Here is an 18,848-nt window from a genome sequence, read left to right as displayed (position 1 = left end):
CTTGGGAGCAATGGCTCTATATTTACTCCATCTAAATCCTCCATGATTGAAGACTTCTCTAGTAAATCGCCTTTCGAACCTCTGTGACATACTAATAATCCCAGCTTCTTGAATCTTCCGCATTATTGTATTCACTCATCTCTGGGAACATTCTGGTATAATCTCCTTTGTACCCTCTGTAATGTTGTCGGATTCTTCTTAAAAATGGGGGTTGACCAGAATGGTCAGTTGTATTGTCCCTATCTCTGCGACAGAGGCTTTGGATTCAAGTCCATCTTGATTTTTAAGGCTGAGGTAGAGAGATTCTCAGCAAGGGAGTCAAAGGTTAGAGGGGGGCCAGGGGAGGAGGAGGAATGTGAAGTTGAGACTGCAGTCAAACCAGACATCTTATTGCCTGGCGGAGCAGGCTCGAGGGGCTGAATGCTGCCAACTCATTTTTTCTACAACCAAAAGCTGGTAGAAGTTTGGAACATTCTTCAGTGAAGGGCAGAGTAGGCCCACCTATACCGTCCAACTGTCCAGGGTCATTGAGGACCTGTAGCAGAAGCCAAGACTACAAGAGAGAAACCTGGCAAGGGTTTGTACAACTCCTAACACCACCACCACCAACCGTTTTGCAGTGAGTGATCAACTCTGACGTGATCCGAGGCCAGACCATCGAAGACTCACTAGCACTAATTGGAAATTTGGTTCCAGCGAGCCAGGGGATACAGATGTTATGCTGACAGGAATGTCAGCCCCCAATTCTCCCCTGGCTCTGTGACAGACGAGCAAAACACTTGCACTGAATATTTCTGAAAACTTTTCACTAAATATTTAAGTGGAGTAAATGATCAAAAGGCTGTACCAGCAATAGGTGAAGGGGATTTTCGAATGAAAGGCAGGGAGTGAGCGAGAGCAAACCAGGGAGAGCGGTTTGCTGCCTTATTGCAACTGTTTTATTGGTGTAAGAGGGTCTGAACTAGATTAAAGGCACCTATGTAATGGCGACTTGTACAGCAGTCATATTACTTGTGATGTGACATGTTGAACACTTGGCACAATCTTTATCTTCCAAGTATGGAGTCTGTGCACAGGTTAAGCAAATTCAATTCCAAATGTTTAGCTTCCCTGGGGTGGAGCAAGTTGAATCGGTGGTTTGTCAGCTCTACCTGAGCACATCATCAAGACTGTCTGGCACCGAGGGACTGCTTCACCAACCGAGGACTATCTTTAAGTAGAGTCTGCACTCTTGGGTGCAATAAGAGATCCCATGCATGCCACCATTTTGATGAACAGCAGGGGAGTTGTGGCTAGTGTCCTGGGGTCAATATTTATCCATCAACAATAATTGGACTAAAACAGATGATCTGGTCACCATCTCATTTATTGTTTGCAAGAGCTTGCTGGATAAACAAAATGATTTGCTTAACAAAAGATACAAAATATCGCACTTTACTCTATATGAAGCACTTTGGATGTCCTGAGTTTTTGAAAAGTAAGGTAAAGTCGCCATAGTCCCAGATGACCATAGGCTGCTTTCCCCTTTTGAGGGGGAGAGCTGACTGGTGGTGATTTAAGCTGAGGATGACCACCCCTCAAACGAGGGACATGGTTGAGAAGGCACAGAGCCTTCATGAATAACCTCAGCCGGTATATGGGAATTAAACCCACGCTGCTAGCCTTGCTCTGCATCACGAACCAGCTGTCTCGCCATGTGAAGCTAAAAGCTTTCAATGCTGCTAGCAAAAGGGGCTAACTTTTGTTTTGTTCCTGAGATAAAGGCTGGAGAAGAACCACTGCCCCACACAGTCCTGACTCCACACCCCCATCTGGGACCATGTAGACTGTTCCATCACACTCTCGCTTGGGGCTAAACTCCCTTAGCTGCACGTTACTCTGGTGCACTAGCTCATACTGCCACAACTGGTACTTCAGACTCTTCCCTTGCTTGGCCAGCAGGTGGGTCTCAACAACACAGTTTTCAGGGTAGCTGGCTTCAGGCGCACTAACACGCCGATGGAAGAGCCTCGGAGTATCAGGATCCTCTTCGTAGAAATCTTTTGGCAGTCCACACTTCAATCCCAGCAGCACTCCTGCATAGCAATCAGAAGCAATATGTAAGCTGCCAGACAGCTAGCTCGCACTGAATCAACCTGTTCATAGTTTGTGTTTGTCTGTTCCAAAGCTGTATTTTTTTTTTTAAGTGCCCTTTTCTGAAGTAGACACAACCAATTACAATCAATCTAAACCCACCGATCAACAATTGAATGCATTAACCTTGGGGCATGTTTAGATCATCTCCACACAGAGGGAAGGACCTGAGCATTAATGTTACAGCAACTGGCCAGGTTTGCCAAGAAATATTGCAACGGGTATGGTTACGGGTACATTCTTGACTAATAATAATAATAATCGTTTATTGTCACAAGTAGGCTTCAATTAAGTTACTGTGAAAAGCCCCTAACAAACCGAGTCAAAGGATATTGAGACCGGGGGGGGCCCCGAATGTGGAGTTGAGGCCCCACTCAGATCAGCCATGATCTTTTAAAAACAAATTTAAGAGTACCCAATTTTTTTTTTTCCAATTAAGGGGCAATTTAGCGTGGCCAATCCACCTACATGTCTTTGGGCTGTGGGGGTGTGACCCACGCAGACATGGGGAGAATATTGGTAACTCCACACAGACAGTGACCTGGGGCCGGGATCAAACCCAGTGCTAACCACTGCGACACCGTGCCGCCCCTGTTCAGCCATGGTCTTATTGAATAGCGGAGCAGGGCCGAGTTGCCTACTCCTGCTCCGAATGCATATGAAATGCAGTGGTTATGTTACTGGACGAGTAATGTGCAGCCTGGATGAATCTCAGCGTGGCATGTTGAAAATTTGAAATAGTTACATAAAAAAGATCTGGGATTAAAACCAACTGGTTCATTAATTCCGTTCTTAATCTGCGATCTTTGACAGTCTGGCCAATGGTTGACATTAACAATCTTTCAGCCACATAGATGTTTTAAATTACTATTCGAGTGAAAAGCCAGTAGGTGAAGATGGCACTGAAGCCAATCTTAACTTGGTCTTCTGTTCATTTTCAAAATGGCACATTATAAACTTACATCTCCCAGTTTAACCCTACCCTGTTCCAATGCGCCCTTCTATCTGTTCAAGTGCATTAAACTCACCGTCTGCAAATGAAACAGGTAGGGATGGCCCCCACCCCGGCAGAGGCAACTCAACATTGGCCACCAGCAGGATCATCCCGTTCCGCTAAAGTCAATGTACATTTGCATTGCTCGCCAGCCACGCCATCAAGAACCCATTGGGGGGGGGGGGGGGGGGGGGGGGGGGGATGAGCCAGAGAATCCCACCCACAATGTTCGATTGAACGGACAGTAACAAGGGATACACAAATTCCAGCTTTGCCAGTGCTGCCCACACCCAGAAAGTTGTTTTTTTTAAACTGCCTCAGGTGCCGGGGGAGCTGTGCAAACAATATTACATGTTTTGAGACATATCCCTCACAATTCAACATACGGAACTTGTGTTCCAGCTGTGGCTCAGTTCAAACTGCATTCTGGAGGCTGGCACTGCTGCCTCACAGCGGCAGGTTCTGGGTTCAAATCCAACCACAGGTGACTGTGGAGTTTGCACATTCTCCCCGTGTCAGCGCAGGTTTCCTCCGGGAACCCCCACAGTCCAAAGATGTGCAGAGCAATGTTGGAATTGATCCCTGGTGCTGAGGCAGCAGTGCTAACCACTGCCCCCGTACTGCCTACTGAAAGCATGTGAAAGGTGCTCTGCACATGCAAACTCTTTCAACAATGATAGGTGATATTTACAAAGCATGTTAACAATGAGAAAACATCGCAAAACGGCTCACTGAGGCACAGTCATAAGATGGAGGCCAAACCAATGGAGAAGATAGAGGGGAAGGCAACACCGACCCTCTGAAAGAGCACCCTACCTCGCCCCACTCCCCATCCCTGTATGCCACCTAACCTGCACATCTTTGGACACTAGCAATTTTGCATAGCCAATCCACCTAATATTAATAATCTTTATTGTCACAAGTAGGCTTACATTAACACTGCAATGAAGTTACTGTGAAAAGCCTCGAGTCGCCACACTCCGGCGCCTGTTCGGGTACATGGAGGGAGAATTCAGAATGTCCACATTACTTAACAGCACGTCTTTCGGGACTTGTGGGAGGAAACCGGAGCACCCGGAGGAAACCTACGCAGGCATGGGGAGGACGTGCAAACTCCGCACACCTAGGGCCGGAATTGAACTCGGGTTCCTGGCTCTGTGAGGCAGCAGTACTAACCACTGTGCCACCATGCTGCCCAACTTTGGCAGAATTTTGATTATAAGGGAGTCAAAGGTTACAGGGACAGACAGGAAAGTGGCATTAAGGCCGCAATCGGATACTCCATGATTTTGCCAAATGGGAAATCAGGCTGTATGGGCCAAATGGCCTTCTGCGCCCATTCTGGTGTTAGGCTCTTATTTCCCACCGCCCTGCAAATTTCCCCTTTCCGAGTATTCAGCGAGTTTTCTCCTAAAGGTTATTGTTGAATCTGCTTCTCCCACTCTTTCAGTCAATATGACCACAATAAGTCACAGCATAGGAACATTTCTCCCCTCCCCTCTGGCTCCTCTGCCAATTGTCTTAAACCTACATCATCTGGTCACCAACCCATATGTTTTCAAGAATTTGTACAAGAAAAGCTACCCAGACTGTTTCCCCTCTGCTTCTGATTAGCAGTTCTATGGGGAGTGACTGAAAGACAGCAGTAAGAATACAATAATCTTAGACAATAAGATATAGGAGCAGAATTAGGCCATTCGGCCCATCTAATCTCCACCATGCGATCATTTTATTTTAAAATATTTTTAAAATATCTAGAGCGATTTTATATATATATATATATATATTTTTTTTTTTTAATGTTCCTATTAAGGGGCAATTTAGCGGGGTCAATCCACCTACCCTGCACATCTTTGGGTTGTGGAGGTGAGACCCACACAGACACAGAGAGAATGTGCGAACTCCACACAGTGACCCGGGATCGAACCTGGGTCCTCGGTGCCATGAGACAGTAGTGCTAACCACTGTGCCACCCTCCGTCATTCAATCATGGCTGATATGTTTCTCATCTCCATTCTCCTGCCTTCTCCCCATAACCCCTGATCCTCTTATTAATCAAGAACCTACCTACCTCTGTCTTAAAGACGCTCAGTGATTTGGCCTCCACAGCCTTCTGCAGCAAAGAGTTCCACAGATTCACCACCCTCTGGCTGAAGAAATTCCTCCTCATCTGTTTCAAAGGATCATCCTTTCAGTCTGAGGCTGTGCCCTCGGGATCTGGTCTCTCCTACTACTGGAAACATCCTCTCCACATCCATTCTACCCAGGCCTCTCAGTATCCTGTAAGTTTCAATAAGATCCCCCCTCTCAACCTTCTAAACTCTGCAGACCCAGATTCCTCAACCGTTCCTCATACGACAAGCTGTTCATTCCAGGGATCATTCTTGTGAACCTCCTCTGGACCCTTACCAAGGCCAGCACATCCTTCCTTAGATGTGGGGCCCAAAACTGCTCACTATACTCCAAATGGGGTCTGACCAGAGCCTTATACAGCCTCCACAGTACATCCCTGCTCTTGTATTCTCGGCCCCTCAAAATGAATATTAACATTGCAATTGCCTTCCTAACTACCAATTGAACGTGCACGCTAACCTTAATCATGAACTAGGACTCCTGAATCCCTTTGTGCTTCTGATTTCCTAAGCATTTTCCCATTTAGAAAATAGTCAATGCCTCACACTTTTCCACATTGTATTCCATCTGCCACTTCATTGCCCACTCTCCTAGCCTGTCCAAGTCCTTCTGCAGCCCCCCCTGCTTCCTCAACACTACCTGCGAGGTACATATCTTTGTATCATCTGAAAACTTAGCATCAGTGACCTCAGTTCCTTCTTCCGGATTGTTAATATATATCGAGATTACCTTATAATTTGGGAGCTTATCGCGAGGTGGGAATGTAAGCTGTGAGGAGGACACAAAAGAAACTGCAAAGAGATATGGACGGGTTAAGCAAGTGGGTAACAAGGTGGCAGATGATGTATAATGTGGGAAAGTGTGAGGTTATTCACTGAAGAATAGAAAAATAGAATATTTTATAAAAACGTGTGAGAGCTCTAGAGCAAGTTGTCTGTTTTCATGCTCTTGATAGATTTCTGCTGAGGTTTTCGTCTTTACTTTCTGACCATTTAAATTACCTTACACCTTTCGGGCCAATAAAACATTTGTTAATGAAGGCCCAAAACTGAATTCCCCATCAAGTTCGCCCCTCAGCTGCCTTTACGTGGGTGTGTCACAATGATATTAAAGAGACGCACAGTCAGTCACAGTGCTCAAGCTGGTTTTTGTTTGTTAGCACGAAACCCCACTCAGGGTTTTTTCCCCAGGATTCTTAGAGAGGCAAAGAGGCCAGTGTTGGCAGAGTACTGAGGCTTGGGGTCCAGGGTGGCCTGTGAAGTTAGAGGGATGGGAAGCGGTGAGGCAGTGAAGGGTTTAGAGGCAGAAAGAAAGCCAGTCTCTTGGGGCTTTACACAGTAATTTCATTTGAAGCCTACTTGTGACACTAAGCGATTTTAATTTCATTTCCTAATGGTTTTCACTGAACCTCAACCTCTGGAATACACAGTGATGACATCTTGTGTCCTTAAAACACGCATCTAATCCACGAACGCACCTTCGCAGGAGGATAATACATGGTGTGCCCAACCACGTAACATAGCGTGGCGTGGTTTGATGTGAACGATTCTAATGGACAGCCATTGACACTAGAGCTAAGCTATGCTATGGTAGGATGGGGTTGCATTCTTCATAATGGTCTGTAATATGGGTGGGTACCGATATTCTGACAGTGATAAGGCCTCTGAACAAAGATCCACTTAGTATTCAGCTCCCACCTGAAACGACTGCCCAGTGAGCTCTGTGTCCTTTCCTCAAGCAAGGCTCGTGGTTGAAATCTTCATCATACCTTCCTGCGGTTAAGGAATCTCCCCAATTTATTGAGAGCCAGGTGTTTGTGATGTGCTTCCTCTAACCCAGGCTGACCAAGGCCAACAACAGCACCTCAGCTAATCCAGCACAGATCAGTGATTTAATTTGGAGCTTTGCGGCCTGTTTGACTCAGTATGCTGTCTTCTCCAGGGGAACTGGCTTCCCATCGGGGAAGCTGGAAGGCAGGAGGACTGAATCGTACAGATCAGTGGGGTCCTGGCTTCAAGCTCCAGCATTATTAGGGATTTTTATAGTTGGTCTCAGTGCCCTGTCTTATAAAGTGAGGATAACAGTCAGGTTCCTCCTGATCACGGGCCAATGAACTCTAGGTTAGAAAGAGGGAAATTAGGGGCTGGTTTAGCACAGTGGGCTAAATAGCTGGCTTGTAATCCAGAACAAGGCCAGCAGTGCGGGTTCAATTCCCGTACCGGCCTCCCCAAACAGGTGCCGGAATGTGGCAACTAGGGGCTTTTCACAGTAACTTCATTGAAGTCTACTTGTGACAATAAGCGATTATTATTACCTCGGGTACCTGAGGAATTGAACTAAAGAGAATGGTACTAGACTGGGATGACCAGTTAGGGTAGTGTAGAGGTAGACCCTAATATAGGAGAGCAGAAGATTAGGATAGTGGATTTTTAGACATTAGTCCAGGTTCCAGAAAATGAACAAAGGGTCTGTGCAAAGCATGGCCAGAAGGGGGGATGGGCAGCCATTAGGACCGGTTCTTTGTGCAGAGGATGCTGGGTGAAAGGAGCCCCAGGGCTGAGGAATGTGGAATGGGCCTATCAGGGTCAGTAATTGTGAAGATCAGCTTATATGGCCAGGTCAAGGAATGTGTGGGAAAGCCTATGGGAGCTTTGCATTTGCCATCTTGCCTTATTTGGCCGTGTGTGAAACTTGATTCTATGTTCATGTGTATAGGATGCTATGTGCTTTGTTTTCACTCACTTGCTTTGGGGATCTCGGGTACTGTGTTGGTCCTACTGTTATCATAGTGAGTCTAGCTTGCAAGCTGTTTGAAATAAAATAGATTGATACTTACGAATCTGACTTAGCGTTTGACTGAGACCAGACTGACGGCAGAAAGAACTCAATATAGTCATACCTGCCTCTGATTACTATCCAGTGACCCCTGGGTTAGAGAGAAAGAGCCCTTCCCACTGGTGGGATCTCCCTGCCAAAGGTGACCCCCCCCACCGATGATGACCCCCCCACCAATGATGACCCCCCCCACCAATGATGACCCCCCCACCAATGATGACCCCCCCACCAATGATGACCCCCCCACCAATGATGACCCCCCCACCAATGATGACCCCCCCCACCAATGATGACCCCCCCCACCAATGATGACCCCCCCCACCAATGATGACCACCCCCCACCAATGATGACCACCCCCCACCAATGATGACCACCCCCCACCAATGATGACCACCCCCCACCAATAGATTACATAGATTACATAGAACATACAGTGCAGAAGGAGGCCATTCGGCCCATCGAGTCTGCACCGACCCACATTAATCCCTCACTTCCACCTTATCCCCGCAACCCAATAACCCCTCCCAACCCTTATGGACACTACGGGTAATTTAGCATGGCCAATCCACCTAACCTGCACGTCTTTGGACTGTGGGAGGAAACCGGAGCACCCGGAGGAAACCCACGCACACACGGGGAGAACGTGCAAACTCCGCACAGACAGTGACCCAGCGGGGAATCGAACCTGGGACCCTGGCGCTGTGAAGCCACAGTGCTAATCACTTGTGCTACCGTGCTGCCCAATGATGACCACCCCCACCAATGATGACCACCCCCCCACCAATGATGACCACCCCCCCACCAATGATGACCACCCCCCCACCAATGATGACCACCCCCCACCAATGATGACCACCCCCCACCAATGATGACCACCCCCCACCAATGATGACCACCCCCCACCAATGATGACCACCCCCCACCAATGATGACCACCCCCCACCAATGATGACCACCCCCACCAATGATGACCACCCCCACCAATGATGACCACCCCCACCAATGATGACCACCCCCCACCAATGATGACCACCCCCACCAATGATGACCACCCCCACCAATGATGACCACCCCCACTAATGATGACCACCCCCCCCGCCCTCACCAATGATGACCACCGCCCTCACCAATGGTGACAAACCCCCCGCCCACACCAATGGTGACCACCCTCCCTGCCCATCCCCATTGATGGTGACCACCATCCCCGCCTGTCCCCATTGATGGTGACCCCCGCCCCCTGAGGGTGATCACTCTCTCGCAGCCACTGGTAGTGACCACCCTCCGCAGCTCATTCCCCAACCATGAAGAGTGCGGGGCATAGACTTGGCGGAACCGGAAGATCCCGCCTCCACTGTTGGAAAATATGCCGGGGGGGGGGGGGTTAGAAAATCCCACCCTATGTAGAATGGCCATTGTGTGGGGTATGGGATGCCAGCTCGCCCCTGGAACAGTAGCCATCACCTCAGCCTACTCACAAGTGGGGAACCGGTAATTAGAAGCAGGGTCTCCACCTCTGGAAGCTCCCAAGTTAGCAATCAAACCAAAAATCACTAATCTGCAGCCTGATGTTGCACAGGAAGCAACCGCCTTGAACGTTAATGTCAGTAATTGTTGGAAGGATACGGTAATAAGACAGGGTAACCAGCGAGGAGGTGCTGCATTATTCTGGCTTTGTTACTTCCCGTTAAGCCTTCATGGAGGAGTTCACCATGACATTGAAAAACTTCCTCTGCCAATTTCACCATATCTGCCCCTGCAGTCAGAAGAAAACAATAACTTGCATTTATTTATTGCACATAGAAAATAGGAGGAGGAGGAGGCCATTCAGCCCTTCAAACCTGCTCCACCATTCATTACCATAGAATTTAGTGCAGAAGGAGGCCATTCGGCCCATCGAGCCAGCTCTGTCATTCATGATAGGATTTTAGAATTTACAGTACAGGAGGAAACCCACATAGTCACGGGGCTGATCATCCAACTATTAGCCTAATCTTGCTTTCCCCCATATCCTTTGATTCCCCTTCGCCCCAAGTGCTGTATATAACTGCTTCTTGAAAACATACAATGTTTTGGCCTCAACTACTTTCTGTGGCAACGATTTCCACAGAACGACCACTCAGTGAAGAAATGTATCCTCATCTCTGTCCTAATTGGTCTATTTTATAGGTTTCTATGAGACTCCGCCTCATCTTCTGAACTCCAGCGAATACAATCCTAACCGATTCACCGATTCAATCTCTCCTCATAAGGCAGTCCCACCATCCCAGGAATCAGTCTGGGAAACCTTCGCTGCATTCCTTCTAGAGCAAGAACATCCTTCCTCAGATAAGGAGTGCAAAAGGAGGCCACTCGGTCCTTCGTGTCTGACTGGCTCTCCAAACGAGCATTGTGACTCAGTGCTATTCCCCTGCCTTCTCCCGTACCCCTGCACATTTTTTCTATTCAACTAACCATGTAACACCCTCTTGAATGCTTCAATTAAATATGGTATAATTTATTTTAATGATATTGGTTGAGGGATGAACATTGGCCAAGAAACCTGACTCCCAGACTCTTCATCAAGTAATGCCATGAGTTGAGGGAACTGAAGGCAGACGTGGCAATGCTACAAGAGACACACCTAAAGGTTACAGACCAGACGAGATTGAGGAAGGGGTGGGTTAGCCAAGTGTTCCACTCGGGACTAGACTCAAAAGACCGGGGGGGTAGCGATCTTGATCAGCAAACGAGTGGCATTCGAGGCAGGGAGAATCGTGTCAGACAAGGGGGGTAGGTACATAATGGTGAGTGGGAAGCTGGAGGGGGTGCAAGTGGTACTTGTGAACATGTATGCTCCGAATTGGGACAACGTGGAATTTATGAGGTGGGTGTTAGGTAAGATCCCAGACTTAGCGTCACATAACCTGAACATGGGAGAGGACTTCAATACAGTCATTGATCCGGAATTGGACTGGTCAAAATCCAGGACAGGGAGGAGGCCGGCTGCGGCAAAGACTCCTATTTATTGACTACAGCTCTGCCTTCAACACCATAATCCCAGCCAAGCTCATATCAAAGCTCCAAAACCTAGGACTTGGCTCCCCACTCTGCAACTGGATCCTCGATTTTCTGACCAACAGACCACAATCAGTAAGAATGAACAACAACACCTCCTCCACAATAGTCCTCAACACCGGTGCCCCGCAAGGCTGCGTACTTAGCCCCCTACTCTACTCCCTGTACACACACGACTGCGTGGCAAAACTTGGTTCCAACTCCATCTACAAGTTTGCTGACGATACGACCATAGTGGGCCGGATCTCGAATAACGATGAGTCCGAATACAGGAGGGAGATAGAGAACCTAGTGGAGTGGTGTAGCGACAACAATCTCTCTCTCAATGCCAGCAAAACTAAAGAGCTGGTAATTGACTTCAGGAAGCAAAGTACTGTACACACCCCTGTCAGCATCAACGGGGCCGAGGTGGAAATGGTTAGCAGTTTAAAATTCCTAGGGGTGCACATCTCCAAAAATCTGTCCTGGTCCACCCACGTCGACGCTACCACCAAGAAAGCACAACAGCGCCTATACTTCCTCAGGAAACTAAGGAAATTCGGCATGTCCACATTGACTCTTACCAACTTTTACAGATGCACCATAGAAAGCATCCTATCGGGCTGCATCACAGCCTGGTATGGCAACTGCTCGGCCCAGGACCGCAAGACACTTCAGAGAGTCGTGAACACCGCCCAGTCCATCACACGAACCTGCCTCCCATCCATTGACTCCATCTACACCTCCCGCTGCCTGGGGAAAGCGGGCAGTATAATCAAAGATCCCTCCCACCCGGCTTACTCACTCTTCCAACTTCTTCCATCGGGCAGGAGATACAGAAGTCTGAGAACACGCACGAACAGACTCAAAAACAGCTTCTTCCCCACTGTCCCCAGACTCCTAAATGACCCTCTTATGGACTGACTTCATTAACACTACATCCTGTATGCTTCATCCGATGCCAGTGCTTATGTAGTTACATTGTATATGTTGTGTTGCCCTATTATGTATTTTCTTTTATTCCCTTTTCTTCTCATGTACTTAATGATCTGTTGAGCTGCTCGCAGAAAAATACTTTTCACTGTACCTCGGTACACATGACAATAAACAAATCCAATCCAAAGGAATTGAAGGGTTTTATGGAACAGATGGGGGGAGTAGACCCATGAAGGTTTGCACGGCCGAGAACGAAGGAGTTTTCCTTTTTTTCACATGTCCACAAGGTATACTCTCCCATTGACTTTTTTGTTCTGAGCAGGGCGCTAATATTGAAGGTGGTGGATATGGAGTACTCGGCAATTGCAGTATCGTACCATGCCCCGCATTGGGTGGATCTACGGGTTAGTGTGGAGAGAGGGCAACGCCCACTGTGGAGACTGGATGTGGGGTTGCTAGCGGATAAAGCGATCTGTGGGCGGGTTAACAAGTCCATCCAGAACTACCTGGAAACAAATTATATGAGGGAGGTCTCTGCAGCGACGGTCTGGGAAGCTTTGAAGGCAGTAGTCAGAGGGGAATTAATCTCAAAATGGGCCCACAGAGAAAAGGTGGAACGGGCTGAGAGGGACAGGTTAGTCAAGGAGATACTCCAGGTGGACAGGAGATACTTGGAGGCCCCGGACGCGGGGCTATTGAGGGAGCGGCGGAGGTTACAGGTGGAGTTTGGGCTGTTGACCACAGGGAAAGCAGTGGAACAGTTGAGGAAGGCAAGGGGGGCGATCTATGAGTACGGGGAAAAGGCAAGCAGAATGTTGGCGCACCAGCTCCGGAAAAGAGAGGCGGCCAGGGAGATAGGTAAAGCAAAGAGGAGAGACGGTAATACTGTCCTGGACCCAGCGGGGGTGAACGAGGTGTTTAAGGACTTTTACAGTAAATTATATGAGTCGGAACCCTCGGCTGGGATGGAAGGGATGAGGCAGTTTCTGGATCAGTTGAGGTTCCCGAGGGTGGAGGAGGACCTGGTGGAGGGGCTGGGAGCCTCAATTGAGATTGAAGAAATAATCAAGGGGCTGGAGGGCATGCAGTCGGGCAAGGCCCTGGGGCCTGACGGCTACCCAGTGGAATTCTATAAGAAGTTTTCAGAGATATTGAGCCCACTGCTGGTGAGGAGATTTAACGAAGCAAGAGAGAAGCGAGTCCTTCCCCCCAACAATGTCACAGGCCTCGATTTCATCGATCCTGAAACGGGAGAAGGATCCGGAGCAATGCGGGTCATACAGGCCAATTTCTCTACTGAATGTGGATGCCAAACTGCTGGCGAAGATACTGCCCACAAGGATAGAGGTCTGTGTCCCATGGGTGATAGGGGAAGACCAGACAGGACTTGTTCAGGGCCAATGTTCGAAGACTTCTAAATGTTATTATGATGCCCTCAGAAGGAGGCGGCGGAGATGGTGGTAGCGATGGATGCGGAGAAGGCTTTTGATCGGGTGAAGTGGAATTACCTGTGGGAGGCATTGGGAAGGTTTGGATTTGGTGAGGGCTTTACTGACTGGGTGCGGTTGCTCTATCAGGCACCAGTAGCAAGTGTGCGTACGAACCGGCAGAGGTCGGGGTATTTTAAACTACACCGAGGGACGAGGCAAGGGTGCCCCCTCTCCCCGTTACTGTTTGCTCTGGCCATAGAGCCATTGGCCATGGCGTTAAGAGTCTCTAGGAACTGGAAAGGGCTGGTTCGGGGGGGGGGGGTGGAGCACCGGGTCTCGCTCTACGCAGATGACCTGCTCTTGTACATTTCGGATCCGTGGGAGGGGATGAGGGAAGTAATGCGAATCTTGGGGAAATTTGGCAATTTTCATGGTATAAATTGAACATGAGGGAAAAGCGAGATGTTTGCGATCCAAGCAAGAGGACAGGAGAGGAGACTGGGAGAGCTGCTGCTTAGAATGGTATGGAAGAGCTTTCGATATCTGGGAATCCAGGTGGCCGGGGAATGGGAGGCACTGCACAAGTTAAACCTATCCCGGTTGGTAGAACAAATGGAAGGGAACTTTAAGAGATGGGACATGCTCCCGCTATCACTGGCGGGGAGGGTACAGACCGTGAAAATGATGGTCCTCCCCAGATTTCTGTTTGTCTTTCAATGCCTCCCCATCTTCATCCCTGAGGCCTTTTTCAAGCGAGTGAATAAGATTATTTTGGGCTTTGTGTGGGCGAGTAAAACCCCGCGAGTGAACAAAGTGTTGCTCGAGCGCAGTCGAGGGGAGGGGGGTTGGCGCTGCCGAACTTCTGCAATTACTACTGGGCGGCTAATATAGCCATGATTTGGTAGTGGGGGAGGGGTCGGCATGGGAGCGGATGGAGGCGGCGTCATGTAAAGACACAAGTTTGGGTGCACTGGTAACGGCACCTCTGCCATTCTCACTGGCCCGATACTCCAGAGGTCCGGTGGTAGTGGCGGATCTGGGGGAAATGGAGGAGATACAAGAGAGGGGAGGGAGCATCGATTTGGACCCCGATTTACAATAACCACAGGTTTGTACCGGGTAGGCTGGATGGCGGGTTCCGGAGTTGGCAGAGGGCAGGAATTAGAAGGATGGGGGATCTATTTATAGACGGGAGCTTTCCCAGCTTGAAAGCTTTGGAGGATAAATTTAAATTACCAGCAGGGAATGGTTTTAGGTATTTGCAGGTGTGAGACTTCCTGACAAAACAGGTGCCGGCCTTTCCGCTGCTGCCGCCACGGGGGATACAGGATAGAGTAGTTTCCAGTACCTGGGTGGGAGAGGGGAAGGTATCGGATATTTACCAGGAGCTTTCGGAGGCGGAGGAAACTCCGGTGGAGGAGCTTAAGGGCAAGTGGGAGGACGAGCTCGGAGGAGAGATAGAGGCGGGGCTATGGGCGGATGCCCTAAGCAGGGTTCATACCTCCTCATCATGCGCCAGGCTTAGCCTGATACAATTTAAGGTAGACCACCGGGCACACATGACAGCAGCTAGGATGAGTAAGTTCTTCGGGGTTGAGGATAGGAAGCCCAGCAAATCATGTCCACATGTTTTGGGTATGCCCAAAGCTTAGAGGGTTTTGGCAGGGTTTTTCTGAGGCAATGTCCATGGTGCTAAAAACACGGGTGGTGCTGAGTCCGGAGGTAGCGATCTGGAGTGTCGGAAGATCCGGGAGTTCAGGTGGCAAAAGAGCCCCCCCGTAGAGCCCCCCGTCGTGGCCTTTGCCTTCCTGGTAGCCCGGAGACGGATCTTATTAAAGTGGAGGGACTCAAAGCCCCCGAGTGTAGAGACCTGGGTTAGTGACGTGGCTGGGTTTCTCAGTCTCGAGAAAATAAAGTTCGCCTTAAGAGGGTCAATGTTAGGGTTCTCCCGGAGGTAGCAGCCGTTCGTCGACTTTCTCAGGGAAAATTAAAATGTCAGCAGATGCAGTATTCCAAGGGGGGGGGATTGTTGTTATATCGTTGAGGTGTGTGAAGATTGGGCTGGGGGGGGGGAAATGCTTATTTTACCATGTTGATGTAATTGTTTATGTTACTGTTATAAAAATGTTTAAATACCTCAATAACATATTTTTTTAAAAGTTGTGCCATGAGATCAGTTACATCCACCCAAGAGAATAGTCGGGACCTTGGGTTTAAAGTACTTAAAGGAAAGACCTATGACAGTGCAGCACTCCCTTGGTACTGCACTGAAATGTCAGCCTGGGATTTGTGCTCAAAGTCAAAACTTTCCAGTCCTTCCCGCCAGTGGGATTTTCCAGTCCCACCGATGGCGACCACCCCCCTCCCCAGCCTCATGGCACACTCCCCGGATGGAGAGTGGGGTATGCAAACCCCGTAGGCATCAACAGGACTGGAAGATCCCGCCGCTGGCTGATGACAGGCTGCCAGAAAATACGCTGCGGGGGGGGGGGGGGGGGGGGGGGGGGAAGAGAAATCCCACCCCAAGACTCTGGTGCAGGATTTGAACCCCCCAACCTTCTGACCTTCTCCAAGTGTGAGTGTTACCCATTGAGCCACAATGACACAGAAAGTAAGATACGGACAGAACATGGAGCAACAGGAGGAGCATATATCTCGCTGTTGTGTGTTGGAAGATACCTGAGAACATCTCTCCCTGAACTGTGTAGCCTCTGGCTTTCGCACAGTCGACAATCCCCTCCAGATCCCTCACCTCACACGTGTTCAGCAAATGTCCGGCCATCCACAGAGCGACCAGGCCACACCTGAAAGCACAAGAAAGCACAACAAGCGGTAGCGGTTGAGAATGTTTCCGCGGATGGAAGGACTCACTTTACAGACGGAGGTGGTTCCGCACTTGGGCTGGAGTTCACAGACGTAGTGGAGTCCAGGTGGGAAATGGATCCCTAATTCCAACAGACAATCTCCTGGTGTTAAAATACCATCCGACAGGAATGAGTGGGAAATTTGGGAACTGTCATTTGGATTACATTTTGAAAGAAAGGTTTATGTTGATAGATCGCAGTTCAAAGCACCTGTGAAATGAATTACTCTGAAGGCAGCCAATACTCTCATGGTCGGTGAATACAATGACAATCTTGCGCACAATGCAATTCCATCGACAGAAATGAGAATGAATGGGCAGTCTGTCTGCTTTGGGAATTGTTTGGCGGTTGAATATCTGCCAGGACATTGAGGAACGTCCCCTCATTCGGCAGAGAGCGATAGAGCTTCAGGACGAAGACCTGTGCTCAGAAATGTTAACTCTGTTTCAGCACTGATGCTGTGAGAGCGGCTAAATATATTTTTTGTAATTTTTCCAATTAAGGGGCAATTTAGCGTGGCCAATCCACTTACCCTGCACATCTTTGGGTTGTGGGGCCGAGACCCACTCAGACACAGCTGCTGAATATTTGCAGCATTTTGGGTTTTTGGCATTACATGTCAGTGGTGGGCAGCGCAAGGCCCATCAGGGTACTGAATGCGGCCCACGAGGCATTTTGTAGACCCTGGACCACTTGCAAGGTTGCCAGACTCCACTGATTTTCATCCACATAGATTTTATTTCCTACCGATATGACTGCAGTGATTTGCACGTAAAGCGAGAGCACATGTAGTGTGTGCTGATTGCTCACAACATTGATTGAGAGAGCCCTGCGCTCCCTCTGCGTCCAATTCAAGCACAAATCTTTTTGTTTTTTACCATTTGAAGTTGATGGGAGTCCTATTAATATATAAATGATTGAGCATTTTCAAGAATTCAATGAAATATCCGGCATGTTTTAATCTTATCCATGGGACCGTGGTTAGCGAACAAGGCCGATTTCAATCTTGCGCCCCGAGGTGAAGGAGGGTCACTCGTGCGGCCCGCTCACTGGCCTAGATTTCCCATCACGTTGATGTCGGAAAGCAGAATTGGATACTCACTGTGGACCATCCTGGATCAGCGAGGGAACGTATTTGTTAATAAGGAGCCAATTCAGTTCTTTGCTAAAACTGAAATTTAAAACAAAAAAAATCTGTCATTGGAGTAAAACTTTATAGCAGGATGTTGAAACTGCAATAGTTTCAGGGTATGGCGTTAACCTTGCAATAACACACAAGGAAGCACTGTTTCACCTGTAATAGCACAGTTACCAGGAAAAGCTGTTAACCTCTCATATCATTTGGACAATATGTGCGTGTAATAGGATACCATCGTACACGGTGAACGTATCGAACAGTGTTTTAAAAATTATTTCGTTGGAATGGGCATCGTTGACAAAGCCACCATTTGTTGCCCATCACTAATTGCCCTTGAACTGAGTGTCTCGCTCGGCCATTTCAGAGGAGGCAGTTAAGATTCAACCACATTGCTGTGGGTCTGGAGTCACATGTAGGCCAGACAAGGTAAGGACGGCAGATTTCCTTCCCTAAAGGGACATTAGTGAACCAGATGGGTTTTTAACGATAGTTTCGTGGTCACAATCACTGAGACTAGTTTTCAATTCCAGATTTTATTCACTGAATTTAAATTCCACCAGCTGCCGTGGGATTTGAACCCGTGGTCCCCGAGCGTTAGCCGGGGGGGGGGTCTCTGGATTACTAGCTCAGTGATATTACCACTACCCCACCATGAGGGAGATGGTGTTAACCTGTAATGACATTAACCTGTAATGACATACTCAGGGGAAATCGGTGATACACACCTGGCCCACAGCAGCACGCACAGGAAGGAAAATAGGAAGAATAGATCATTTAGCGCTTTCCACCATTCAAGGCGATCACGGCGGAACTGCCATCCATATATCCTGCTTTCCCCATATAGGATCATCAAATTTACAGTGCAGGAGGCCATTCAGCCCATCGAGCGTGCACCGGCCCTTGGACCCCACTTAAGCCCATGCCTCCACTCTATCCCCGTAACTCAATATTACGTATTCCCGTATTCAATGCAAGATGGCGGCGGAGAAACTCTGCGAGCTCTCCCTAACAGATCCACTTTTTACTTATCTTACAATCTTCACTTTTACTTACCTTACAATCGTTCTAATCTTTTCCCCCATTGTGTATTTTCTTTTATTTCCTATTCTTTTCGTGTACTTAATGATCTGTTGAGCTACTTGCAGAAAAATGCTTTTCACTGTACCTTGGTACACATGGCAATAAACAAATCCCAATCCAATCCAACCCCATCCCCGTAACCCCACCTCACCTCACCTCACCTCTTTTTTTGGACACTATGGGCAATTTAGCATGATCCACCTAACTGTGGGAGGAAACCGGAGCCCCCGGAGGAAACCCACGCACACACGGGGAGAACGTGCAGACACAG

General features: G+C 48.6%; 1 protein-coding gene across 3 annotated transcripts in view; it reads right to left on the bottom strand.

Moving 5' to 3' along the window:
- Window positions 1–1,348: 1,348 nt before the first annotated feature.
- The window catches only part of actmap (actin maturation protease), a 25,143-nt gene continuing 7,643 nt past the window's right edge, over window positions 1,349–18,848 (bottom strand). For 2 of the 3 annotated variants that reach the window (XM_072490207.1, XM_072490206.1), the window contains exons 3-7: window positions 17,462–17,530; window positions 16,175–16,299; window positions 9,720–9,849; window positions 6,958–7,028; window positions 1,349–2,075 (exon numbers count right to left, since the gene is read on the bottom strand). In XM_072490207.1, the coding sequence (XP_072346308.1) occupies window positions 1,735–2,075; window positions 6,958–7,028; window positions 9,720–9,849; window positions 16,175–16,299; window positions 17,462–17,530 (736 nt within the window). In that variant the 3' untranslated portion in view covers window positions 1,349–1,734. The remainder of the gene's footprint in view (window positions 2,076–6,957; window positions 7,029–9,719; window positions 9,850–16,174; window positions 16,300–17,461; window positions 17,531–18,848) is intronic. The other variant, XM_072490208.1, reaches the window with a different exon arrangement.

The sequence above is a fragment of the Scyliorhinus torazame genome, chromosome 25, assembly GCF_047496885.1.
Source record: "Scyliorhinus torazame isolate Kashiwa2021f chromosome 25, sScyTor2.1, whole genome shotgun sequence".
NCBI classification, from domain to species: domain Eukaryota; kingdom Metazoa; phylum Chordata; class Chondrichthyes; order Carcharhiniformes; family Scyliorhinidae; genus Scyliorhinus; species Scyliorhinus torazame.
The sequence above is the reverse complement of the archived record's forward strand: the minus strand, read 5'-3'. Positions and strand labels throughout refer to the sequence as shown.